A 27,458-nucleotide genomic window follows, 5' to 3' on the forward strand; every position below is an offset into this window, starting at 1 on the left:
CACGGGCACGGTGCCGGACGAAGCCGCCACAGCGACGGCGCGTGTGAACGATGCATAGAGGTGAACGCATTGGAAAAGAGAAACTGGCACGAGCACCACCTAGAAGTTCTCACCAGCGGTTACAACCCCGGCAAGGTGCTGTGTGAAACCCCGGGAGGTGTTGCGGGTCTCTGCCGTCCCCTCTTCCCCCCACCGCCTGCCAGCAGGATGTTTTTTTTACTGGAAAGTCTGTTGTTTTGGGTCAGGCCAGGACATGAAAGCAGCCCGCGAGCTGGCCCCGGTGCCGCCCCGTGTCGGGCGAAGGCCGCGCTGCCGGCCACGGCCATCGCCTTCCTGTCTGCACCGCCTTCCTGTCGCCGCTGCCACCGCCACCGGCCCCGCTGTGCCGCCGGCTGCCGCTCAGGAAGGCGAAGGTCTCGCAGCCGGCACGACGGAGAGGGCGTCCATGGCCTCCGGCCGCAGAACCCCTTCTCCTCCCGTTCCTAAGAGAAGGGCTCTGCCTGTCCGCTGGCTTTCGGCCACGGGAGGGTCCGGTTTTGCCGCATCGGTGGTGCCGGCCAGGTCCCAGCCCGGCACAACGAGCGCAGCCACCTTCACCTGCGGCTGAGATGCCGCCCACGCCGACCCGATAAAAAAATCGGCACGAAGAGCCACAGGCAGGGTCATGCTTTCATTTATTCACTTCATATAAAAATCTCTTAAGAATGCATCTGAACACAATATATAATACTATAACATACATTGTGTGAAACTTTTGGAAACAATAAAATAACCACCTGGAACAATGCAGTGTTCAACAGACATACAAACCCATTGATCATGCACAACTGTGCTATTTTCATTAACTAGTTAGTCACAAGTTGGACCAAAAGCTTGAAACATATTTTACAAACTGAGATTGACACCGCTCACGATGCCGGACAAGCTTTGTCAGAAGAAGTTTCACAGCACAATTATTACATCAGTTCACATTTTTGTCATATTACATCAGTTCACATTTTTGTCATATTTTGTCACATTGGGCTGTTCAGAAATTGGAACGTGACATTTAAAAGCCGGCCCGTTCATGGGGGGGGTTTTTTTTTTTTTTTTTTTTTTGGGTTCCCCCCCTCTCGGTTTCCAACACTTCCACGTGCTCGCCCGCTGCCCCGGTGTCCGGTTCCCCCCCCGGCTCGCTGTGAAGCCAAACCCCCCCGCGGGCGGCTGCCACCCAAATGCCCTTCCTGGGTTGCGTCTGTCTCTTCAGCTATGTTCAGGTTCTTGGATTTTATGCAATACAAAAGGTTACAAGAAAAAAAGGCAACTCTTATTCCGAGTTTTCTACACAATTAACGCCGCCGCCGACAGGCGATGTTAATTCATATAAATTAATAACTTACAAAACATTACAGTATATACATTACGTAATAAATACACTGTTATAAACAGTAATGGAGGTGTTAGAGCTCAAGGCAGTGCAGGAGGAGGACGGTGGACCTAAACCTAGGAAACGTGAACGATAGGCGAGAGAAACACAAATACCCGAGCGTGCAACTTCCACTGAGCCAAGGAGCTGCCAAGGGAGAACACGCATCACACGCCGCCTTATCACGCTTACTTATATATGTACTGCACCGTGCCATGGAAACAAACTACCCTCTATCCTGCGCACGACAAAAATAAAACCCCTTTGAGGAAAAAACACTGTTATTCCTAGCAAGCGAACAGAGATGGTGCACGATGGCATGAAGTGACTTTAAACGGGTCGCCTGGGGTATTAAGAAGACGATTAAAGGTGCAGTAATGCAAAACAGAGGGTTTCCCTTCTATTTAGCCTGTAAAAGTGATTAACTGCAATAAAGTGACAGGTATTGCCCATGAAAAAAGGAAGACTGCTTCTTGTAACAGGAAGAATCAAAAAAGTATCCGTCAATTTTGAAACACTTTGTGTCGCTTTTTATACTAAACTCCATGTACTTAATTAATAGACTCTTGAAAAGACATGAAAGTGTTTACAAAGAAGGCACACAGGTCTGCAGACAGGTGGTCAGGTGGACAGGTTTATATGGAGAGTTATTAATCAGTAGTTTCTATCAGTCTAACTGGTATAAATTCCAAAACTAACAGTATAAAATCTCTCAGTTGTGTGTCATTTACTCTTCAGTCACGACCCAAGCCAGCTCCAGGACAACACGATGCTCTTAGCTGACAAGGCTTAAACCACAAGGTAAATCATCTGTTAATTTCCTGAGCAATCATTCACTACACGATCTTTAACCCTGACTCCAATCTCAAGTAGCTGGGAAGATCTTTCAGCCAATGTTAGACACAGGCCTCAGACCCAGGCTGCAGGCTAGTCCGTCAGACTGCTTGCATGCTCATTAAGTGTCGAAAATCCACTCACACAGGTACAGGACATTATGTGTCGACAGGAGACGTATCTTCTGTCACGATTTCTATGTTCGCCTCCCGCTGTGAATCCTCTTCCCCCGCGTCGGCCACGCACAGCGTCTTTGTATTGCTGAAGTAGCCGATGCTCTCGCTGTCCTTCTCCGGTCCATCCGAATCCTCCTCCTCCAGCGTCAGTTCAAACTGGAACTTCTCCATCAGGCTCTGACAGTCCCTGCCCCGCTCCTCCAGCGGAGGAGACGGGCTCTGAGGTATCATGCTCTGGTACCAGTTCCTGTTGTCCTCCAGCGTGTCCAGGATGTCCTGGGCATCGGGCTGCACCAGGTCAGCCCACGTCTCCCAGAGCGGGTGGACGATGTAGTCTATGAATCCCACCTGAGAAACACAGGAACAGGCACTCTTAGGAGAAGGGAACGGCTAGGAGCAGATGGGTGTCTAAAATGTTCAAACGCTGTTAATACATCATTTTTACAAGCAAAATACCCAAAGTCCCCAAACCAGCACAATCTACTTGCAGACATAATCATCTGATACCCAAAGCTGCACCTGCAGGGGCGGACTGGCTTGATATCTTGTCCAAAAATGAAACCTCGGATGAAAGTTTAACTAAAAGCAGGAGCCACAGGGAAACTCAGCGACAGAGCTGCCGATCTCATCCCTGGCAGCAGGCGTGATTTTTTAAACATCCCGACTAGCAGCTCAGTCCCTGCGCTGCAGAAGTTGGGGTAAGCCATCACTTTGAAGACAGCGCATCCCACTGACGGATGCCTTTCACCAGCTCTAAGTGCAGAGAGGTGTTTTAGACGATCATTGCCTCTGCCCATAGCATTGAGTTTGCTGTGTCTCGGATAGGATTCCCTGGTGACCGCGGACAAGGCTGCTGCATTTGTGGCAACGCTGGCGTTTCCCCAGGGTATGCATGTGGCTGTGACAACGCCACTGCTCCCAGGGCGAGCAGCCATCCTAACACCGAATGTCACTGCTTTTATGGACTGAAGTTTGACCTTTAGATATATTTTACTACGGTGCGTAGTTTGTACCTATTCTGAACTGTTTCGTGGTCCTGCAACTTTGAACACTTCAGCATTTTTCCTCTACTCTGCCAAAGCAGCCACTGTGTTTCTCTGCGGAGCCAGCCCTGGTAGAGATTTCCTTTCCTTTCATTTTGTTTTGGAAAGAGTACGGACAGCAGGTCAGCTCATCCCAAGCATTACTCCTCCCGCAAGAAGGCGGACAGACCGCTGTTGCCCGACTCCCATGGAGTGACGTGCCAGCGGTGGAAACAGTGAGGGTTGCGGCTGAGTCCATCAGTCCTTCCGCCGGTTGGCGCGTAAGCTCTGAGCTAAATCATTTTTCAATTGTCTGACTAAGAGGACGTACGTCCAGGATGGAGAAAACTGAATGGCCATAAAGAGGATTGAAATTCTTCCGTCTTGGCAGAATGTGTCACTTTTCTCCTCGCTCCGCTGGACAACATTTCAGTGCAGCAGGAAAATGGCTCTCAGAGGGGCCAGACTCAACGTGCAGATGTTTGCTTTGGAAATCACACATGCCTCCTTCAGACACAACAGGATGTCAATAGAACCATTAACATTCAATTGTAACATACTGTTGAGGCAGCTTAAACAAAAAGGTGATGAAAATTTCCTGCAGCACATGTTCCGGAGCACTTTTAAAGTGGAAAAAAAAGTTCTGCATGGTTAGCCGATGGCTTCACTGCCACCCAAAACGCTCAAGGGCTACACAGCACCAATGGCTAGAGATCGGTCACTTCCTAACAAGGTCATCTTTCATGGAACAGCTGGCCAGATGGCTGAGCACTGATCTTAAAATACTTTGATGTAGAGAGGTAACATTGAGAGCACTGAAATACTTGCATACTATTTTCCAATCAATTCCTTGTTTCGCTCCAGAACGGACATGCCCCTTCCCTTTCTCCTTCGCTACTAGTTGGGATTTCAATGGCAGCCATTCCATTCAATTCCTGTTCTTTTCGCATAGCAAAAATACCATTTTTGAACCTCTGTGAAGTGCATATGTGAAACAAAAAAAAAAATAATTGGAGCTCACATGTGGAGCACATGGGCATTTTCTGGCCAAGCCTGGCCAAAGGATTCACTTCTTGTTAGGTTAACAAATAAGACAGATTTTTCCAACAAAATCACCATGCGGTTGAGTGAATAATTTTGAAACCACTTGGCTTAGCCCAAGAGGACATTTGGAAATAATTATCATCAATTTTGTTACTTATTCAAGCTGAAAAACCTCGATGATGACTTGCTCGAGTCATTTCAAAACAACAACCAAGACACCATTATATGAAGATTGGAATATGTTTAGGCAAACATAAATTACCAGCTTCATTACAGACTAACTGGGTGAAATTTTACAGCCTGCACTACACAGGTCAGAACAAAATCTGACCTTGAAACTGTTTAATCTATGAATCTAGGGATGAACCAGTTAATCTCAAAAAAAAAAAAGAGATATCTCCAGCTCCTTTTAAGGTTTGTATTGACATAAATAAATATTTCTTTGACTTCATCTGGCACACAGCAGCTCCATCAGACCTCTAACTTAACTAGCCAGATCATGCACTGGAAAACTGTTCCGCACGAGGCTGAGTAACAACTGACATCCAGACTTTTCCAGTGTCCTGAAGCAGATCTCAGCTGGGAGAAGCTCCTAATCCTGCAGCACAATGCGGGGGGCGGGGGGCATTGCTATAAATGTCTAACATGGGGTGCAATGTCAGTAGGTTTAGGAGGTGCTAATTAAGGAGCCTGGAGGGTGCGAAGGCAGAAGAGACCTGGCAGAAGGAAGGGGAGATCAGAATTGCACTTTTCAAGCCTGGGAAGCAAAAGGAAACCAACTCACTCTGGAAACTGGGACACAAACACAGCAAGATGAACACGCATTTGGAAACGAGGAGATGCCGAGGGGTACATAAAGGAGTCTGAGCAGCCTCGCCACTCTATATGAGCTTCAGGCGCAGCTGGATGTCAGGGTCAATCAGAACCAACCCTCTGAACGGCTGGCTGTTTGCCTAATTGTGCTAGAGAAAGCAGATGAATTTTGTCTCTGCTTTAAAAATACAAGCTTAGGCAGTACAAAAATGCAGCTTATGGCCAATTACCTGTGATTTTTCCACTGACGCTGTGTGTTTGTCGCACATTGGACTGATTTCCATTCCTCTTTCTCGCTCTTTGTCTCCCTGCTGGAAGAACTCCTCCATGATCCTGTCCGTCCACTGCCGGTACAGCTCCAGAGACTTTGTGGGATTACTCAAGTCCGCACAATGTACCATATTTCGGAGAACCTGCAATTACATTAATCAGAAAACTCATAAAATCACATGGAAAAAGAGGACGGTTGCAAGCTGTATCTGCTTGCTTAATTCAGAACATTTAACCACAAGACTCTTCGATTATGCAACAGCCTATAAAAATATTAACATCTCTGTATATGAGCCTAGCTGCTATGGTCCACTTCAGAAGTAAAACGTACTATACGTTTTTCAGAAAACTCGCTGTTTACACGGGGTGCAGTTGTGGCAATGTTAATTACATCATGCAGGTTTGTTTTTGAATGCAGGTGCTTCCCACCATTCAAAATTTACTTCCATGCTCTCAGATGGTTAAATGCTCCTACTTTATTAAATGAGTAATATCCCTTCCACACACACAAAAAATGTGCCTGACTAACTGTGGCCGCAAGGATTTAGACAGCAACAGAGTGACCTGTTTTAACACCAGCAGTCTTAAATAAAAATGCACGAGAGTTTTCCCATGAGTCTGTTCTTAAGAAATTGGCCATCAAAGTGGAGAGAAGATCAGGATGTATCTTGTCCTACTGACTACGTAACCCTGTTCCAGTACTGCTTTGTCATTTCTGTGAATCAAGGATTAGATTATATAGGGAACAGATTGTACAGCACTAATTTCAGCTCAGTGAGAGAGTTCTTTAGGTATGGAGTTACAAATTCTTGTAATCTTGCAATGCTATAGCAACCTCACTATACTTTTTTAACAGGAGAAACAAATGGGAGAAAGCAGCAAGGAAATTCAGGAGCCCTCAAAAACTCAGCCTTATAGATTACCTTCAGAGGAACGTGCAAGTTTGCAGCTCCATGCCCTAAGTGTTAAAAACATAATCCCCTTTACCTAAAAGATATGGGACCACCTTGTACCTCTTTGTGGTGCAGAACGGAAGAAAATGATTGCTGAAAATTTAGGTCAGTAGCTTCTATATACGGTCCATTTAAAAGCCACAGCAAAAGCAGGAGCACAGTTTCTTCAATCCTGAACAAAATCTACAAAATCCAGGAAACGTGGCTGACGTACCTGTATTCTGTCTGTGTAGTTGTCCAGAAGGAGGACTCCTGAACTGGTCACTTTCTTAGTTTCCACCATAGTCTTCAGATCAGCTAACAGACTCATATGCTTGGACATATCTGTCGCCAATACCTTTACAGAAATGAAAACAGGATCTCAGTACGGGCAACCATACCAGTTTTTTCTTTAGGAAGAGCAGCAGTGTGTGCACAGTCCATACCATGTCGATCACCATCTTCCTGAGCGTCTGACGCTGTTTCTTGGTCAGGTTCTGGAAGATGTCACAGTGCTCCTCTTGAAGTAGTTTGAAACCCACAGCAAGATGGTGGTTCTCCAAGACGGATTCGTCATTGTACATCAGGGCTAGTTCAGAATCTAGCAAAGCGACACAAATATGTGACTCCAGCATGTGAAATGTGTGATTTCAAACAGCGAACGCTTGCCCTGCATACTGCAATGTTTATCTGTATGCAATAAATTGGGAAAGGTTTTCTTTTTTTGCTTCATGTGTGCCAAGACCATGCGGTTTTCTAATCTGAGCACATATGTGTATAATATAAACAGCCCTTTGCTCGGTTCTAACGAACAAAATAGCACTCGGTTGACTTAGTTACCAGCTTCAGAATCACTGACAACAGAAAGCATGAATTCTGCAAACACACTGTCCAAAAAAGAACAATAGCCATATTTTGGAATCAAGATACATGCTTAGCCTGTTGCAGAACACAGTATGAACCACAAAATTTGGCTTTATCATTGTCAATAGCAATAGCATTATTTATCTTATATTAATGATAACATTTGCACTCAGGACTGGAAGAATTATTATGCGTTAGCAAGTAGTAATATTCACAAGATTCAAGGGCGCTTTGCAAATTGTACTACAATAGCTTCCTTTGTTAGGAATTTCATTTTAATTACTGCTTTATTTCAAAATGTCTAACTAGTTTACTGCACAATATTTTCAGAAAGCGATGCAGTCCGAAAGTCCTAATTTGTGACCTTGTTATAATGGAAAATGCATTTCCATTAGTTTCCAAGTTTTCAGATGAAGTTATTATTGTACTTGAAACAGAACTCACTTGTATTAATAAGAAATTGATTGGAGACACCGGGGTGATCCACATCGTGAATTGCAGCTGCAAAAATTGCAGCAAGGATTTCCAAATCAGTGAAGACGGCCTAGGAAGGAAAAGAGAAACTTGTCAGAAAAGTCCTTGTGCTTTATCTCTCAACAGTCTGGGAGGCTGCTTTAGAGAAAAAAAATAAAAGTGCTTTATCAATTAGTTTTCTGAGGACAAGACATTTATTCAGAAGAAAGGTCTACAAGCAGCATGTGCTCTTTATGATGGAACAGAGATTACAGGGAAAGCTGCTGCTGAGGTTTCTTAATGGTGATTTCCCTGGCAGTAAACTGAGCCCTCCAAAGAGCCGGCACCACGCTGCTTTTTGCAAGTCTGAGTTCTACCGGTGATAGACTCAGCTTAAGGTTTCTCTCCTATGTGCTTTTAAGCCGCCATCCCACCTTTAAGCACGAGGACTGCCCAACGCAAAGCACATAGCTCAAATTAGGTAACTCACATCCAGCGCAGGGGTGGAGAGCAGAACATGTGTGGACTGGGCAACATCAGCAGCATGGAGGCTGTTGTGGTAAGCTACGTCCGAGTGGTAGTGGTCTTCTAGCGTCATCATGTATGTTACAAAAGTGTCTGATGAGATCTTGAATGTTTTTAGTAGATCTCGCTCCTGTATAATAAATGGTACAAGCATACATGCATATATCAAATAAGGATGTCATACTGTAGAAGGCAACAACACAGAAAGCAATTAGAAACTAAAATTGTGTTGTAAAAGAACATCAAATTTGATCAGAAAATCACGAACCTGAAATATAGCGTACATAATGCAGGTGAGCGGCCTGTTGTGGGAGTACCTTGCAACGTTGAATATGTTGAGACCCCACTTATTCAGATCTTCCAGTTCCTTTTGAAAGGACAAAAAGAGAACGGTTACAATATTTTCCAAGACAATTCTGCATTTATCACTTGCATCACGTCTTCTGCATTTTCCAAAAGTTTAAAAAGATGCAAATTCAATCTCCATTATGGTAATTATGTAAGTGCATGAACATGCGTCCCTAATAAAGTACACGAACACAGAGTAACTGTGAAGGGCTGATGCCAAAGCACTTGTACAAAGCGTGGCAGGGGAATTACTTGTGATGTGTGTTTCCAGGTAGCAAGAAGAAATCCCCTGACAGAGACAAAGGCCCCCCAGCCAGTTTGCTGGACACAGCGTTGTTATACATTCCTGTGTTTGATAACTGCTCTCCTCAGCCTTCATCACATTTTTTTTATTATTTTAGGGATATTTGCAAAGAATTTATGAACATAAAATATGCTGCTAGGGCCTGGTACCGTTAATTACAGCATTTGTAATGGCCACACCACCTCAGGGATACCGATTCCAGTTTTACAAGGTGGGGGCAGTCCATCCCTGGCTTCCAGATAATACCGATTCTCCCAGAACTGCAAGAATCTGTCGTACCTTGGCCAGATGGTCTTCCTTTTCTGTTTTCACACCAAATCGTGAAATGCTGGTGTTATTTAAGCTTGAACTATGCATTAATTTTTTCACTCCACTGATCTGTGTCATGAGCTGCTGTTTTTTCTTCTTCTCTCTGTCTTTCTGGGTGGGAGAAGGAATCTCCACATCATTCTGCTTGTCTGTAACAGATAAAGGTGCAATGAGTCAACATCGTTCGCAGTGTGAGCACCCATCACACCCCTCAACATCAACCCTTAGCTTTGCTGATTAAGTGGCTCTGCTCAAACCCAGTTCAAACCCAGGTGTTTCTGCTGGGGAAAGGCTTCTCTGATTTTGGGACCGAACTGCACCAATATCAAAGCAAAGCAGTCACATAACCCCTGTTTGCCCTCTGCAAGACTGAACCTTCCCAGGGAGCCCTGCTGGGACATGAAGTGCCAGGCTGCTTTCATCGTAGCCATTTTCAAGCTGCATCGCTTGGGGACACAGCGCATGTCCAGGAGCTAGCTCTGCATGCCTGAAGGGCACCAGGTTCTGCTTATGGCTAGATCTGAATTAATTTTTATTACCTATGTTCAGGAAATTAAAATATATATTCAAACAACACATTTTTCCCCAATAAAGTACATAAGCATATAATTTCACATTCTGTCCATTGATATTTATGAGGGCCAAACCCATCTCCATACCCCTTGCTCTTAAAACACCAACCCAATAACAAACTGGTGTCACTGATTTATTAAAGGTTTGCCCTTTACAAATATGTATAAAATAACATACAAAGCACAGGCCATATCTCTGTTGTCATGCTCAGAGATAGTAACAATATTAGTGCACATGAAGTGGGCTCCTAGTGGAGCACAAACCTGGCTGAGGAGATGCGTTTAATAAATAAATCTATCCACATATGCTACTTACTGCCTTTACAACTGATTTATTTGCCACATTAAAATGGAGATACAGTGGCTCATTACTTTCATACTAACCAATTTTTCATGAACTTTTAGAAAAGGCTACAATAATCTCTTTGCACCTTTGCATCTCTGAGGACCTCTGGAGGGACTAAGCATCTAGACGTTAGTTACTTTTGCCTTGGCTTAATTAAAAATCTCTGAAATAAGAACTACCAGTGTGTCTGCTACACTGCAATTAAGAAGGAAGCCATTATTCACAACAACAGTCAAGCTGACATCAATGGTGCTTCCCTTGTGTGTCTTTGCTGAACAACAGAAGGACTTTCCTCTATATAATCTCCTTAGCAATGACTAACGCTAAGGCAGCGTAACATGGACATACTTGAACAAATCTCTAATTTGTTAAATCACGTCCCCACAGTGGTGGCAGCAGCAACACCCTTGCCCTTAGGAAAGGGCTTGTGCTGAAAGGCCATCGTGATCTTCCCCATCTACATGATGTGGCCAATGATAAACCCACCATTTTTCATCTTTGTCCTTCATACGGATCTAAAGCCGGTGTCCTTGCTCTCACTGACCAAACAGCGAGTGTGGGACTGGCCCCTTTGCGGAGGACATCACCTCTTGGTGCCTTCCTCAGCTCATTTCGTAAAGTCAAGAGACTGAATGGCGTCACGTTATTTGGTTCTAATATCTGTAAGTTATCCCCATCTAACCCACACTGGAGAGAAATGAATGTTCTATCCACATATTTCTTTTTTTTGTTTGTTCAAGTTCCTCCGTTGTAGACTCCTGTTATTTTGTGCGTTCATTTAATTTTAAACCAAATTTTAGGAGGGAAAAAGTAATTCATAAAAATGTAACAGCATGACTTCCTAAAAAAGCTTTAAGCTCCTTTTAAAAGCTTTACTCATTTCTTTTTAATGTGAGCAATCAAGTCACAATCTGGCCCATTCTGGAGACCCTGCACCACTTGGCATTAACAGGGCCCTATGTGGTTGAGTGGCCCTCATACTGCCACAAAACGGTGAGGACGTCACCGTTACAGAACATGTGAGAAGAAGCAGAATAGGAATGAACAAGACCACTGTCAAGACCTGCAAAGGGAAATGCATTTACCTGACCCAGCCTGACTACAGGGAACAATAGAGCCCCGTTAGCACCAGCAGCGGCTTCAGCTAATTAGCCCCTGCTGAGATACAGACTCCACTAACTTGAGTGTACGTGTGGTTTATTAGTTTTATATTAGGTCCACAGTATCAAGCCACATTGAGTATTTCTGCTGCAGCACATCCTGCTCCAGAGACATATGCCTACTGGCAAGAGCTGATGAACAACAAACTCCCTGGAAATGCCATGGTGGTCATGCTCCCCAGCGCGCTGTGTATGCTCCAGGCTCTCCAGCTGAAGAAGTGGCCTGCTGGCTGGCAGCTAGGCAGCCTTGCTTCTATTCCCTGTATTAATTCATGTTCTGGATGTTGTGATTAAGCTGAATGATAAGACAGGGCCAATGGATTCCCACAAAGCAGCTACAGACTTATATGGATTATTAATGACGTGATGTGTCCTAAATGCATGCGGTAGTTCCAGTTGCAACAGGCTATTGAAATCACTTTAAAATCCCTTAATGGAAATAATTGTGTGTCATACAGTGAATGCGTTCTGGGCCATCTTAACCGCAGGGCGTGAGTCCCCCACGAGCTCCGGCATCCCACATACACTCAGCGTTTGAAGCTGTCGGACTCAGAGATATATATATGAAGGTCCTGTGCGAAGCTTCGGTTTGTATGCAAATGGTCACAAATTTGAAAGCTGCTTGAAAACACCGAAAAATATATTTTGCATAACAAGTATACTTTGTAAACACAGAGGATTAATTCATGCCAGTAGTCCTATGAGCTCCTGCAAAACTAATGACATGCAAAATACTCTCTTTACTGTTTATTCTGACTTCTGGTGCAAAATGAGCAAATATATAATAAATGAAATGCCTGGGCTCAACCTACTTGTCTGAACCCTTTCTCTGCATGCGGCTGCATGAGGCAGTAGTTGCACAGATGAGAGTGTGCAGTTGGGCTTGTGTGACTGTCCTTTCCGTAAGGTCAACACAAAATCAAATCATGCATAAGGCAGCTACCAATAGCTTAATTCAATCTGAACAGAAAAATCTTTTGGTTTGCAGACGGAATTCTTTTGTGGATAGACTTATTCAAACTCTGTATTATTTTCTTCCCCATATCCATTTTAAAAGTGAAAAATCAAAACATTTAAATAATGCTCTGCCCCAAAGGAAAGCTGGGTGCAAGTATCGACTGGTGGGTATTAGGCTGCCATTAATCGTTATCTTTGAGTCACGCGAAAGCTTGGGATGCGACGCCTTACCCAGGAAAGTGTTGGAAATGTATTCAGACACCTGGTTGCCGGAGCGGCTCATCTCGGAAAGGTGTGTCAGCTCCCGGTTCAGCATCCTCTTGAACTAGGAGGGGAAGAACACACACACAAACATGGCATTTTTCTGAATGCTTTTCCAAATTAATAAAGCTTTATCACAAGCAAGTCCACAAACAAGATGTCAAAAGCAAAATTCTGGAGATATTTGCAATGGTGTCAGCGACATATGGTTTCACTTAGATACTGTTCAGCATCATCATGACTAGATATTTCTTTTCAGTACACTAAACTGTAAAATGAATTTCCTCCAAAGACACATATTAGTTTTTACTGTAACAAATGAGAAGACAACCTTTTGGGTAATCTCTCTGAAAGATCAAATTCTTGTATTGATTTTAAATTCCACATCCCATAGCCTTCTTTTGTTCTGAATTTTCTAAGTTTGCTCCATTTTGAATTATGCAAGTAAAAGACAACTGCAGATCTTCAGAACATAACAGGGGAGAACTAAGCCGTAAATCTGAAGATCTGCTTGGATCATTACAGTAAAATGTAGGATTCAAGCATTTCTTCACCCAGATTTACATTCTATGATCCTCCTCATTTTCTAATCACACATTTTCATTGCTGCATCATTTTATCCCGCAACACTGAATTCCCAAAGGAGAAAAAAAAATTACATACATGTATGCCGCATGCACAGTACACACATATGGTTAGCTCTTGCCATACAGTACACATAAATAACCATTTAAAAAGCACGTTTTCCTTATAGAGGTTTTATCCAAGCAATACAGCACAAAAAAACAGTCGTTTATAAGCCTTCAGGATTTAAACCCACCTTAATATAACCCCAAGATACAGATAACAAATAGTTTGCTTCAGGCATTTTGGAAACCTCCACGCCACCGTCCACAAATCCTCACGGAGAAATCGCCGGTCAGACAGGAGAGCTCCTCGGGCACACGGACACCCCCCTTCCCCGGTCAATAAAAAAAATCAGCGTTCATCAAAGGCAGAGATCCCCAAAGCCCGGCAGTTGCTAATCCCAGACAAAGCCAAGCTTGGCATAGCATCTTTGCAGAGGGCTGAATGTGGGTGTATTTGCTCGCAGGAGAGAATAATGAAATCAGGGATTGCACGAAGAAACGAGAACTAATCCAAATGTATTCAGCTGGATGGCTGGAAGCACTTATGAATTATGAATCGTCCTGGTTGCTTAGTTGGCTGAAGGGGGTCCCCACTCCACATTAGCCTTGCTCAGCTGAACCGTACGACAAAAAAATGATGCTGGTTTCTGAGGGGTTGCCAGCTTTAGTAACACAGCCATCTTTTTATAAGGAAGATTAAAATGGAGGAAGCTCTGTGCATACTTAAATAAGTCAAAAGTAGGCAGTAGTCTTTTCTCCATTTCTGCTTTGGTTTAATCCTCTTCATTAGAGAGTCTGAGGATTTTCAAAGCAAGTATTCATGTGCAGGTTTTTAAAAGCATAATTTTTCACATTTTCAGTGTGATCATCATTTTTTCCCCCTACATGGTAAAGGGCAAAACATAGCAAGGTAGCAAACTGTACCTTTACAAACTGGAAATATTTTCCAGGTAAAAGGTATAAACTGATAATAACCTTAAATCTATTATGTCAGTCTGCAATCAATAAATTCTTTCTTACAAGAATATATTCACAATCCCATTTGCAAGATTTAATCATTACTTTAGTTTTTATTTTAAACTGAAATGCAATCACTTTATTAGGAAGCTGTAGCTGTCCTTTTAGCATCAAATCAAAAGAAAAGCACACTGTACTGCGTATGCGATACAGATCACAGCAAGGAATCACCGCTGATGTGCAGCACTCACACTGCTTTAAGGATGCATCCTAAAAGGACTGCTTTTAGGATGTCCTTGGTGATTGCTGGCTGCAATACGCCACACGACAGCGGCCAGGATTCCTAAAATAAAAGTGCAATCTTTGCTCTAAAATTATTTCCTTTCTCCAATTGCCTTCATTCAATGTGATCAGCCTCGCTTGGCATGACGTCACGAGGCTTCCTCACGTGCTGCGGGACAGGCAGGGCATGGGGGACAGCCTGTGCTGCATCACGGCCCCGGTCCCCGCTGCAAGAGCTGACGGGCAGGGAGACCCAGAGCCCGCACACTGCCCATGCAGAGCCCAGGCACAGCCCGCAGCTCCCTGCTTGCCCAGGCTGCCAGACCAGCACCGAGCACCACGAAAATCCCGCCTCACTGGCCAGGCATAGCTCCAGCCACCGCTCAGCACCATCCAGATGGGACTCTGGCTCAGCCTGTCAGCCATAGAGCAAATGAAGCTGTGAACCCACCTTCTTCTCTCCTTAAATTCATGATTATCAGAGGTGGAAAGCTGATGCCACCTCCCTTTTACCACATGGCTATCTGCGCAGACCAAAGTTGGGGTGCTATCTGCTTGGACTCTGCCACCATCACCTCTGCTGTCTTCTCTTGCAGCAACCTGCCTTGCCCTGCCAGTGTGAATGTCACACAGCGAGGCCTCACTTTCCGGGTTACTCAACCAGTAAATACCGTCTCATGGGATACGGGCAGGGGTGGGATGTGAAGGATGCCATCTCACGGGATATGGATGGGGTGGGATGTGAAGGATGCCATCTCACGGGATATGGATGGGGTGGGATGTGAAGGATGCCATCTCACGGGATATGGATGGGGTGGGATGTGAAGGTTGCCATCTCATGGGATATGGATGGGGTGGGATGTGAAGGATGCCATCTCACGGGATATGGATGGGGTGGGATGTGAAGGATGCCATCTCACGGGATATGGATGGGGTGGGATGTGAAGGGTGCCATCTCATGGGATACAGGCGGGGTGGGATGTGAAGGATGCGGGCTGCCCAGGAGGGCATCCCACAGTGCTGGGTCATGGTCATGGGCTTTGGCTCACAGGGTCTCCGCTAAAACCTCATGCCAACCAAGAGGGACAAAAGTCTTTTTGAAACTCCAAAGAGAAACCTTAGTGGCAGCAAGAATGAAAAACAAGTAAAAGAAAGCCTGTAGGAGGAGAGGAGAGCTCTGACCCTATCATTCCTCACAGTGACGTACTTTCGCCAGTCACAAGCACCAGCCACCAACACGTGAGCACTCCCACAGACTTACAGTGAAGCATGTGCTGAAACATTTCTCTGGATCAAGACCTTTATCTTTACAAGGAAAACACCATAATCAGATGACCACACAAACAACTTTTAAGCCATGTTGAATCAGTCGGCTTTTCTATACAATCACGCCTTTCAGACAAATAATCCCAAGTGGTGGAGGAATATCTGAAAAAATACCTTTACCTCACAAGTGGCTTCATAAAGTACACAGGGTAGGTGCTGCCTTTTCACAGAGGCACAAAGCAATTAAACGGCCTCTGCAAGGTCACCCAAGCCATCTGCAGCAGAGATGAGGGCAGATAAAAGACCTTGGGATTCTCGAATCTGATCTTTAACCAGAAATCTGTCCCCTTCGCCTCCTCCAACAGCCTTCATCTTGCTCGCTTTTCCAGACTTTTAATCAGCAACCTTTTATAAACGCAGACGGCAATATTACAGCACTGCTGAAAGCACTATGGGTGCCAAACCCGGCCGAGACACCCGCAGTGCTATGAGAATACCCACATGCTTTGCAAAGTTTATTGCCATTTACCATCTGAATGATGCTGGCACCTAAGCAGGATTTACTTAATAACACGATACCCTTTTAAAACTACCACGGTTCAGCACGGACCGAGGCATGCTGATGGCGTGCTCGGTAATCACAATGTCTTCACTGCTCACGGCGGGTATTTGGGATTTTTCCTGAGCTTTCCTTGATGTCAGGATGCTCTGGAGCGACACTGCTTCCTCTGAACTGTTTTGCCATTTGCCTGCGGCGCCTGCAGGAGAAAGCACGTTGCTGCCTCTCTGCACAGATCAATGACTGATGTCATGTGCAAACCGCTGTAACGATCCCTTCGTTAAATCGATTTGACAGCAAAGGGTAAAACAAACAGATTGCACGCTAGCAATGAGAAAATACCAACTGCTCTGCCATTAAGCAAACAGAAGTGATGCTGCTTTAAAGAGCTCGTGCATGAGCGCAGCATGGCCCTCAGCTCGGCAATTATGATAATGCCTATCAGCAACATGTGGACCTGTGCTGTTATTTTCATAATTAATAATCACCTCGGTGCCTTTTACGAAGGAAATAAGCACTGATAACCTTGCTGTACAGATGGGAACTGAGGCACACGTAAGAATACACGTGTGTGCACACGAGGATGCACACGGGAGGGGATGCCCACCCCGACTGGAGGGGGTTTTCCCTTAAAAAGATGCAAAATCAGGAAACGGGCTTGGGGCTCCCTTCTCTCTACCCCAAATTCCGATCACAGGGCCAGGCAATTAACACCTTCAACTGATGAAAAGAGTGCAGATAACATAAATAAGATGAAGCCCCAACTGAAATTTTTCATAACCAAATACACATGGTGGTACAGCTGATCTTCCCAGCAAGTCACAGAGGTCTAAAACCATCTGGAGAGTTGTGTGAGAAAAAGCCATCGCATCGCATGGAGTTTTCCTGTTTTGCTTGCTCTGAAGTAACTGCAGAAGTCATCTGAACCAAATTAAATCTCCCAGAAATTGAATCATTCTTTGATTACCAGCAGTGACCCTTTTTCATGTATTCTCTGGTAGAGGGAATCACAGTTTCTTTCCAGCTTTCCAGTCCTGCGTGCGTGCGGTAATTTCCTTGATTACCATTGGGAAAGTTCACTCACAGTTCCCCTCTTGGCTCCCACACCACATCCTGGCTGCTCACGTTCTCTGCACCAGCAGTTGCACTATTTGCTTTTACTTCTTCAGCTGCAGCGTGAGGCTGAGCGCTGACCCCAGCGCAAGGCTCTGCAAGGACATGACCTTGGGGACCTCTGCGGGCGCGTGGGAGGGTGGTGGCGTCGGCACTGAGGGCACGGCAGCTCCTTCAACCGCTTGGCGGCTGGTCCTTCACCTCATCCTAACCAAATGGCTCTGCAGGCAAAGCTTGCTTGCCTTCATTTTTGTGCAGAGGAAGAAAATTTGGCCTAGTTTATGATAGATTTAGGAATCCAAGCATGCTGGGAGCACGCTGGCTCTGGGGCCACCATGTGCAATTTGGGGTGGAGTCCTGGGCAGCACCCAGCCACATGTGGGAAATCTTCCTGGTGCTTGAGTGTGGAAAATCCCACCTTTCTGGTTCGTTATGGAAGGGAAGACTCTCTTCCTTTCCTAGGAAGGTTAGGGAGAGCCATGCAGACGCACACATAGTTCTTGGCCTCTCCAACCCCACACCGGCTCTGGCGATAGTCCTGTTGTTAGTCCTGTTCCTGTTCCTCTTTGGAGTACAGCATCAGAGGTGTTCCCGGTGCTTTACAGGGAGAATAAAGACAGGAGGATGTATCTGCTGCTGATGTAAATCCTTTGAAGTCGATTTATACCAGCTGGGGTTCCCTGAGGCCAAGAGTCCTTATGCAAAGAGGCTGCTTAAAACAGTTTTAGTCATTTGCAGGAGCTGAGGGCAATTTCAAGATAAAAGAGCTGCTAAGATGCTGCAGGGCTCCCACCAGGGAGAGTGGGGTCCCACCCCACACTTTGATGGAGGAATCTCAGTGCAGATCTCCAGTGTGTAAAAATGTTTATAAACTCTGTTCCTGGCGACCCACCCTTCTGACGCAAACATTACATCCCTCGCTCTGCCACTGCTCCTAGAAATCCTTAGGACAAAAGGATTTGGGGTACTAGGGCTACTTTTGCCTTTGATTTCCACGCAAAGACAGCTGGGCTGAATCCTTCTCGGCTTAATTGCCCAGGTAAATCACTTCAGTTTCAGAAGCACAATTAAACTTTGGAGTAACTCCATTCATTTCAACAGCTCTTCCCCTGGGAATAATTGGATGGCCAGCACCGGGAGCTGGGAAGAGCTGACACTCACCTGCCTGTGTGACGGAGCAGGAACAAGAGTCCAGCCGGAAATTATTTACACACAGGAGGGAAATTACTCATGTGTGTATACAGCAACCAGGCCAAACAGCAAATCATAGAACCCCAGACTGGTTTGGGTGTGAAAGGACCTCACAGCCCATCCAGTGCCACCCCCCTGCCATGGGCAGGGACACCCTCCACTAGCCCAGGTTGCCCAAAGCCCCATCCAACCTGGCCTTGAACACTTCCAAGGCATGACTACCTTATAACTCTCTGACGGTAATTCTTCATTAGTCTTTTTCTCAATCTACATTGGGAAAACCTGCTGATTCTAGAGTGCTGGAGCATTTCTTTTGTTGCTTCTTAAAAAGTTTCCAAGTCAAAAGAGTTAAAATTCTTTAATTTATAGGAGCAGGAACCTGATTGTTCATCTGTGCTTTCCTGATGTTACATCACTTACAGAAAGGACTGTGCCAAACAAATTTGCAGCTGTCCTTGTTACTTCACAATTTCTAGTGAATTTCCTTTTTAAGCACTTACATGAAGGAAGATGGGAAGGTGCATTTAAATGTTTAAAGAAAAAATGAATCCACTTCACACTAATCAGTACTAAAGGAGAAAGTTTGCAGACATGTTGCAGTGCCTGAAGAAAAATGGAATGGTTGCAGTCAACTATCAGTCATTAAAAAAATCAAATGCTTTTGCAACTCTTTCTAGTTCTTGTTTCCTAAAACAATATAGTTTTTAATGTACTAGAAACTATTTTTAATGAGATACAAAGTACTATTTGTTTTTTGTTGGGTTTTTTTTTGTTTTCCCCTCAGCTTATTTTTTAAACCAAAAAGTAAACACACAGTTATGAAATCTCCAATTTCACATCAAAGGAGAGTTGATTTATATATATGTTCAAAGGAAGACTTTAAAGGAGTAACATCATGACCAACTTGTTGGCCTTATGTTATTAGAATAATTTAAAAATCCACAATGTAAATGTTGATAAATAAATAGCATGTTGCCATAAATCAGCATGTGGCTGCTCATGAAAGCAATAACATATATCTGATGTAGACAGAACAATATTCAGATTTTACCCGTAAAGTTTGGCATTTCTGAAAGCAGCAGAACCTCTCTTGGGTGGGACATATTTACGCAACATGGGGCTTAAAAAGTGATGAAGTGGAACCTGAAGCAGAAGTGTTACCACCGGTCCATTTCCAGCTCATCTCCAGACAAATGAGACTCAAAATATGCAAATTGCATTAAAATGCCGGAAAGGAAAAACTCCCTATAGGATCCTGCCGAAGGAAAGCACTGTGGATTAGCACTGCTTAGAAATGAGACTGAATTTCCTTATTTAAAAGCAGGCCTGGGGCACGTTACTCACTTGCTGGGAACTGGTAAGGCAGAAGAAAACCCCCCTCCACCCGATGCTGCGGAATTGGTAAGGTCATGGAGAAACCACCCCGTTTACTTTCCTGAAAATGAGTGTGTCATGTGTTTATAAGGTGTGCCCGCCTGAGTTTTTGTTGGCACATGAGGAAAATGCCTGTCGTACCCTGCAGGGGCAAATCTGCTTACCACCTCCTTGGTCAGGATAGTCCTGCAGCATCTATTGCCAACAAATTCAAGTCTCGGTGCATCCAATACCGTTGCATTTGGTACCCAACAGCCCTGGGTTTAGATTTACATTTGGATTGCCATGAAATACCAGGACTGTGAGAGTTTAAGATTTCACGCTGCGTGGTGTGATGAAGCACGTATTGTGTGTCTCCTCAGGCAGAAAAACTGTGGCAGTGGGGTATGGCCCAGTCTGCAGCTTGAGCTGAAGCTGTGGGTTCCTTCGGAAGAGGCTCAGGTTGGTTTCTGCTTCATCCACAATGCTCTTCCTATACTTAAGAACAGGTCTCTTCTAGACAATTAATACATGTAACTTGATCTGGAATCTACATGTCAGCTTATTCTATTTTGTATGAATTTCCTCACCAGTAAGTACCAAACTGCACACGCAAGAGCTCTCGACCAGACCAGCGATCCCCTGGGAACTGCACTCTCTCTCCGTCATTGAAAGGTGCATTTTATAACATAAACCGAATTGCACTGTAAGAAGGAAGGACCACATAAATGGTACATTACAGGCAAGAGGTAACTCCTGAGACTAGTACCACCCTTTCCAGAGCAGCTGAGCACAGCGTGGTGAGCATTCATATCAGTTTTTCATCCCAGCACTGCTTTTATTCTTCACTCGAACGAGAGGCAAGCCAAAACCAGAAACAAGCAAAAACACTTGTTCTGCAAAATCATTTTTATAGAGTTTTACCAGGTGGAAAAATGTTTGTCGTGTTAACTGCCAAAGGAAAATCAGGAAGAACAGATGATGAGTACCAGCCCGAGCTGAAGGCTAGGAAGCAACAGCAAAATTAAAACCTACAGCAGCTTGTTTGTTGACATAAAGTTGATTAAAGAAAGACCTGCTGCAGCTGACAACATCTGAGGCCTCCAGAGCAGATAGCGCTCCAGAAGGCTGCAGATCTCAGACCAAAATCTTCTGTCAGTCACACCCATGCAAACCACAGTGATGCAGCCTCGAGTGGCAAAGGAAGCCGAACAACTATGTAAAGCGAGCCCACAAACCAGAGCCTCCCCAGCCGCTCATCCCTGCCAGGGCAGGCAGCGAGCGGGCAGAAGCATCCCTGCTCCTGCGGGGCTTGGGGGGGAACTGCAAGGAGATGCTGGCCATCCAGATGAAATACGCCTGGATTATATTTTCAAGCTTCAGGAAAAAAAAAAACAAAACAACAACAACCAACCCAAAACTGAGAGGGAAGAGCATTTGTCACTTAACAAGAGAGCAATGCAATTAAACATGGGATTTTGTTAATCGTATGAAGCAGCAATTTAAATTTAATTGAAATTTGAGTCAGGCTCTGCAGTCATCATTTAGGCAAATCCAGCTGGGTTTTTACCTGAGTAGGAGAACAGGCTTTGGAAAATTCAAATAACTTTGTGCCCTGAGATGACTTTTCCAAGATGGCCATGATGAGAAAAACTCTAGCAACTTTTAATTGACAGAAGTCAGTTCGCTTCAGAAAACACAGGCTAAATAGGAAGTCCTGGGAAGAATCAGTGTAGCTTTACAATACACTATCCCCCCAAAAAAACCCCTGTGGCAGTTGGTCCTGCCAAAATGAAAATGAGCCTAATGCAAGCACCAAAACCATACGGAAGGCACTAATTAATGTAAATATATTTTAATGAAAAATTCTTCTTGCATAGAGATAGGCAAATGATTTGCAGAGTAATTTTTATGTAGCATTTGCCCAGCAGTGATCAACCACCAGAAAGGTGAGGCACTTCTTGTTTGTTTGCTTTAAACACAGAGCAAAGGCTGTAATCAGGGGAATCTCTCCCTCTAAGAGCTCTGACGGATGAGCCTTCAAACCAATACATCTCCACAACATGTTCTGGCTTTGATAACGCAACATCTTTCAATTAAGTTTCACTTAGTGCAAATATTTTGATCACCAGCTGCCCCACTGAAAGCAGTTGCTCTGCAACGGGGTAAAAAATGAGGAGTTTGGGGTCAGGCTGTGGAAACTGGCCCAGTCCACAAAATCAGGGTCAGGATGAGGACTGCTCCGAGGATTAAATCCTACCTTGAAATCCTTCACGGCTCACCCTCATCCTAAGTGATGCTTCTCCTCTGAGATGTCATGCGTCTCCAGTATCCTCACTTCAATTCCAGAGAGGTCACTGCTCTGAACAGTTAGTCACTCTCTAGTCCTGCCCTCAAATCATGATTCATTTTGAACCTGCCTTTGAGCTATTATTTATTTAAGCCCCACCCTAATTTGTTATAACGTAAAAGTCTGAGAATGCAGCACTTTAAACCCCATCACATTCAAGTACAAGCAGAAATGTTTAAAGGACAGGGTAGAAGGTCCTGGGCACCATCGTGCCCTGAAGGAGGGTGGCTCCCCAGAAAGGCTCCTGGGAAGATGGATTCGAACCAAAATTCAACCCGAAAAGTCTTCATCTCTGCTGTGGCTATCCAGATGTGCATCAGCAGCACACATGGTGTGTGGCCGTGGGATCTCCCTCGTATGGGCTTTTCCCACCCGTTTACCGCAACAGTTCCAGAAGATGAGAAAGCATCCGCCACTCAGAGTCACTCTGCTCTAGGAGGGTATCTCCAACGGGGCATTGGCTCCTAATGCTGTACCGATGCTCTTCACAGGCAATGGTGCAGCTTTCCAATAGTTCATATTTTTAATATTTCAATCAGTTTAAGAGATCTGGAAACTGACAGCCTGGAGGGCTCGCGAGACCAAAATATTAGATTGTTAAATAAACCCGCATATGGCCCCACTATTCCACCCCACTCTTATGACGTATTTGATATAATCAGAATGATTTATTTTAGAGGCCAAAGAGCAAGGGAGGAGGAATAGGATGGATACGGAGACAGCTACCCTAAAAGTCCATTTATGATAGTGATGAGAACTGATACACTGGAGTTGATTTGGACCCAGCTCCCCAAGTCTTGAACATCCATGAGGAGCTTTGAGGGGTTTCAGAGTCTGGGGCAGAGCCACCATCCAGAGCTGGCTCCTCCTCACCCAGCAGGCTTCACTGGAACCTCATGTTCACCACCTCCAAGTGTCTCTGTTAAAAAACCTGGCTCCCACATCATGCGTAGCTTTTGCCTTAAGAAACACAGTGCCCTCTGACATCCTCAACAAGGACAAGGACATCCTCAACACAAATAAAATGCCATCAGATGAAACAAAGATGGAGTGAATATTCCCAACCTCAGATATAAAGAGCTCCTACCGCAGTTCGCATCGAGCTTACTGATTGTCTAGTGTCCTGCTCTGCAGACAGCAGCTGTACGCCTAAGAAACAGTTAACCGCCGCGGAGCATGCCGACGTCAAACCGACACGGGCAACGTGCGTTAGGGCTCTGCAGTGACCAGCTCTGCAGGGACCGCTGCGGAGCAATGCCAAGGGCTGCTCCAACCGGCCCGCGCACTCCGGAGAGCTCTCCCAGGCGCTCGGTCGCGGATCCCTGTTTCCGTAAGGCGAGTCCCCGGGCAAGGGGAATACCGGCGTGCGGCTGGGGAACCGCGTGCGGAGCTCAGTGATTCATCCCGGCTTGTAAAAACAGGAGACGTGGAAGTCTCTTTGTTTCACTGGCTGCAGCACAAGCGAACAAGCCTCTCTTTGTGCAGCGGTCGGCTATTTTAAAGCATATTAAACAAAGGAAGTTACAGCAAAAGCAAGCGAAAGACTAAACAACTCGGCACCGCTTAAGGGAAACATCACGTACGAAGAGAACAAGATTGGGGGCTGACGGAGGGGCAGAAGACAGGCGAGGGAGCGTGGAGGCTGTGCAGCCTGGCACATACACTGCTGGCACTTGGCCCTGCGCTGTGCTCGACCTCCACCATGGACCTCAGGAGTTTACATTAGTGTCCATATGTTTATTTAGCCACTGTCTCCTGAAAGCTAGGTGCGGCCTTGCTCCTCTTTTCTGACTGAAATGCCCTTTGAAATACAAGCAAAATGAAATCAGTTCTGTTTATCTTAGTGGCTTCTGGCTCGTAAGTGACCCAGACAGGAGTGCAGAGCTCCGTCGTGCTGCCGTCCTGAGCTGCTGGCTGGAAACAGCTTTGAGTGGCAAGATTTGAGTTGCATTATGCAGCACTCAGTAGTAACGGAGAAGTCTTTAGGAGTTGACATAAGAGAGTTTAAGGATTTACTCTGCAGCGTTTGTAGCTGCACAGGCAGTGCTGGCAGGGAAGGGCCCCCCAGGGAACAGTCTGGGGATAGAAGTGGGTTTTGAAAGTTGCAAGAGCACAAGGCAGGCACCCTGATGACAATGCCTCTGTCTACTCAAAATTAGAATATCCCCACAGACCGCAAATTACGTTATCTGTCCATTTACTTACTTGATGGACTGCCAAAAGCTCTAAACAAGACTGGTCTAATTCGAGGAGACGGAAAGGTGCTGCTTACGTTCATTCAGAAAAATCCATTTTACATGTGATCCCTCACACACAGGTAGGTAGGTATTTCTTGAGAAATAATACATTTTCTCCATCCCTCATTTCTGATATTATCGCCCCTTACAAACTTGGACCTGGCAAGACCAACACTTCAGCTGGGAAAAGTACTTGCTCCTTTTTATGATTTGGGGGATGCACTGAGCATGTCCACCCCCCGATCCCAAATGCTATATTAGGTAATAGAGCCGAGGGGGTCCTACGCTTCCGTCTGCAGGACAAGCGAGGCTGCGGACAGCTGCCTAATGCCATGTGCAACATTACAGGGTGGCCACCAAGAGAGAAAATACCCCCTCTTTATTAGCAGGCCCATGACTCACAAATCCTTCTGAGACACAGCAGTTGCCAAAGCTGGAAGCTGGGCAGGGTGATAAATGCAGGAAAAAAAAGAGCATATATGTTACAATAATGTAAATACGCATGGTCTGCTTCTACAGGCAGCACCGAGTGCCTACAGAACTTTACGGGTAATTTTGTCTCATTGCAAAGTTGCAGGGCCATACTCTGCTCAGAGCAAGATTAGTTAGGAAAATAAATTCCCTTCATGTCTGTTGCTTTCCCTGCAACCAGGTAGTCTTCCAGGTAGTTGTTTCTCTAATTTAGAAAGCTAAGGGCACCAGTGCACAGTTAGTTGTTCTTTAGCAGAAGCCTGCAGCTGGAGCAGCAAGGGACTCGGGCCCGTTTGTGGATCAGGCATTGCTCTGGTAATGCGTCAGGACTCACGGCAGCCAACACCACGCCGGGAAATGGAGTTCCCCTTTTTGCCAGTTTTATGTCGGATCCCCACTCGTAGGACTGTAGGGTCCCACTGTGCAAGCGAAGGTGCTCCCTTGGCTCACACTGATGTCAGTGCAATCAGGCTTGTTAGCTCACAGTAAGATTAGCTGCTCATTTCCTCACTTCTCCTGTAATTAACTCACAGCTTAAAAAAGTCTACGCACATGTTTTAACTCATGCTTTCCGAAAACCATCAACTTAAAGCCAGGATGCCATCCTGCATGGCGTTTCCCCCCAGCGATTCCTTTTTCGTGCAGGACTTCTGAGAATCACCCTGCAAACACGTATGCCGAGATCCTCCCTCTCTGCCTGCTGTTGTTGCAACTCTGGATTTTCTAAACTACGTCTGTCAGGAAGGAGACAGGAAATTCGAGTCACACTTGCAACAGCTGTGCCATGCCTACTATCAGTCTCAAATGACGTAGTTTGGCTTGGGTGGCGCGGGGCCAGGAACTCGGCGAGAGCTGAGGTCAGGAAGATAGGTCACTGTTTATACTGCTCTTGCACTTGGGAGCATGCTGAGTCTATTTGCTTTCTTCCTATCTATACTGTTTCTCTTTCCGTTTTTCTTTACCAATGTGGAGCCAAAGCATCCTGTTTTCAAAGCATCTGACTGTTTTGCTATTTACTTGTGACAAATTTAAATGCCTTTGACTGAAGCAGGCAGTTGAGTGGGATACTTGGTGAAGGGAAAAACCTGACCAATTAAGGACTGTTGCAGCCTTCTCCTGAAGATGCACGTTTCCAACCCAACGGCTTCTTGCACTGTAAGATCACTCTGCAGATTGTACATCTGCCACCAAAACCCAAAAACCACAAACCCCCAAACTAATTTGTGTCAATGTTTACCGCTGAGGAGGAAAGGAAAGCGAGGTGTGAGGCCATTTTATGCTTTTCTTTCATAGCTGAAAACGATACTGGAAGTTGACCAAAAAAACGCAGACGTTTCAGAAACTGGTTATGAAAGAACAAAGTTTTGGGAACCTTTTGCTCGACCCAGCTGTAAGCCATTTGCACACAGAGAGATCACAACTTACTACAAGAAGCAATTTAGTCTTTCACCTTCACGAGTCCAGATTTGGCACTCTGCGAAAAAAAAAAATCTCAAAACGAAGGTCATCAGTGTCCTCATCAGAGGTGCAGCCGTCTCTGCAGCCTAAACCTTCCTCTCAACTTTCACCCTGGCTTCCCTCAACACAAACTCAAAAAAAAAAAAAAAAAAAAGAAATATTCCTTTCTTGAAAGCTTGGTCTATAAAACTTTTATTGCTTCCTTTGCCCCTGCACGTTGTGGTAATCACTAACAGAGGAGGAAGCTGAAATAACACGAGATTTCTTTGCTCAACTTTTTCCATAAAATCGGTTTGTGATTCAGCATTTCTGATTTCATTCATTTCCAATTAGGAAAAAAATATTAACATCGGGTTCGTGCAGTACAACTCAGAACTGGGTTTAACCACGACAACTGGTCAAAGGCATGGACACAGCGGACACAGCCCGCATCCCAAAGACGGAGCAAGCTCAGTCTGGGACTGTGTGACCTGCTCCATCGGACAACGCATGGCTGTAAACACTGCGTGAAAGCCTGGGTGCAAAAAACCGCGCTTGAAAAAAAACCCAAGGCACGGGGATGGGGAGCAGCCAGCCTGTCCCGGAGGTGTGAAGGCTCCGCTGGCAGCCAAGCGCTGCCCCGGGCAGCGGCTGGGATCAGAGCGGGGAGGTGGCTCCGGCCCCGGGGGAGGGAGCGTCTCCATCCAGCTCCGGCAAATTAAGGTCTGACTCGGGGAGATGCTGAAGCGAAATTCATCTGATGCTTTGGCTCGGCCAGACGGAGCTGGGGAGCCCGGCTCCAGCGCGGGGAGGGGGGGCAGGAACATCGGCTGCATCCAAAAAGCTGCATCGAGACGGGTGTCCAGCCCTCGCATTTCGGTTTCTTTCCTCTCTCCTGCTTCCCAGTTCACTCCTGGGACTCTCTGCTCGTTCCCCTGCTTCTCTGACTTTCAGCACAGCGTACTTTTCTTACTTTATTTTACCACCTTACTCCCCGCAGGAAAAACTCAAAATTCCC

At 45.4% G+C, this 27,458-nt stretch overlaps 1 protein-coding gene across 6 annotated transcripts in view; it reads right to left on the reverse strand.

Annotated features, from left to right (window-relative positions):
- Nucleotides 1-657: 657 nt before the first annotated feature.
- The window catches only part of PDE4B (phosphodiesterase 4B), a 213,070-nt gene continuing 186,269 nt past the window's right edge, over nt 658-27,458 (reverse strand). For 5 of the 6 annotated variants that reach the window (XM_075759159.1, XM_075759161.1, XM_075759162.1 and 2 more), the window contains 9 exons: nt 12,566-12,659; nt 9,270-9,448; nt 8,607-8,705; nt 8,304-8,468; nt 7,805-7,904; nt 6,943-7,097; nt 6,732-6,854; nt 5,525-5,707; nt 658-2,763 (listed from right to left, as the gene is read on the reverse strand). In XM_075759159.1, the coding sequence (XP_075615274.1) occupies nt 2,398-2,763; nt 5,525-5,707; nt 6,732-6,854; nt 6,943-7,097; nt 7,805-7,904; nt 8,304-8,468; nt 8,607-8,705; nt 9,270-9,448; nt 12,566-12,659 (1,464 nt within the window). In that variant the 3' untranslated portion in view covers nt 658-2,397. Of the gene's footprint in view, nt 2,764-5,524; nt 5,708-6,731; nt 6,855-6,942; nt 7,098-7,804; nt 7,905-8,303; nt 8,469-8,606; nt 8,706-9,269; nt 9,449-12,565; nt 12,660-13,415; nt 13,908-27,458 lie in introns of those variants that run through there. The other variant, XM_010301248.2, reaches the window with a different exon arrangement.

The sequence above is a fragment of the Balearica regulorum genome, chromosome 8 (assembly GCF_011004875.1).
Source record: "Balearica regulorum gibbericeps isolate bBalReg1 chromosome 8, bBalReg1.pri, whole genome shotgun sequence".
NCBI lineage: Eukaryota > Metazoa > Chordata > Aves > Gruiformes > Gruidae > Balearica > Balearica regulorum.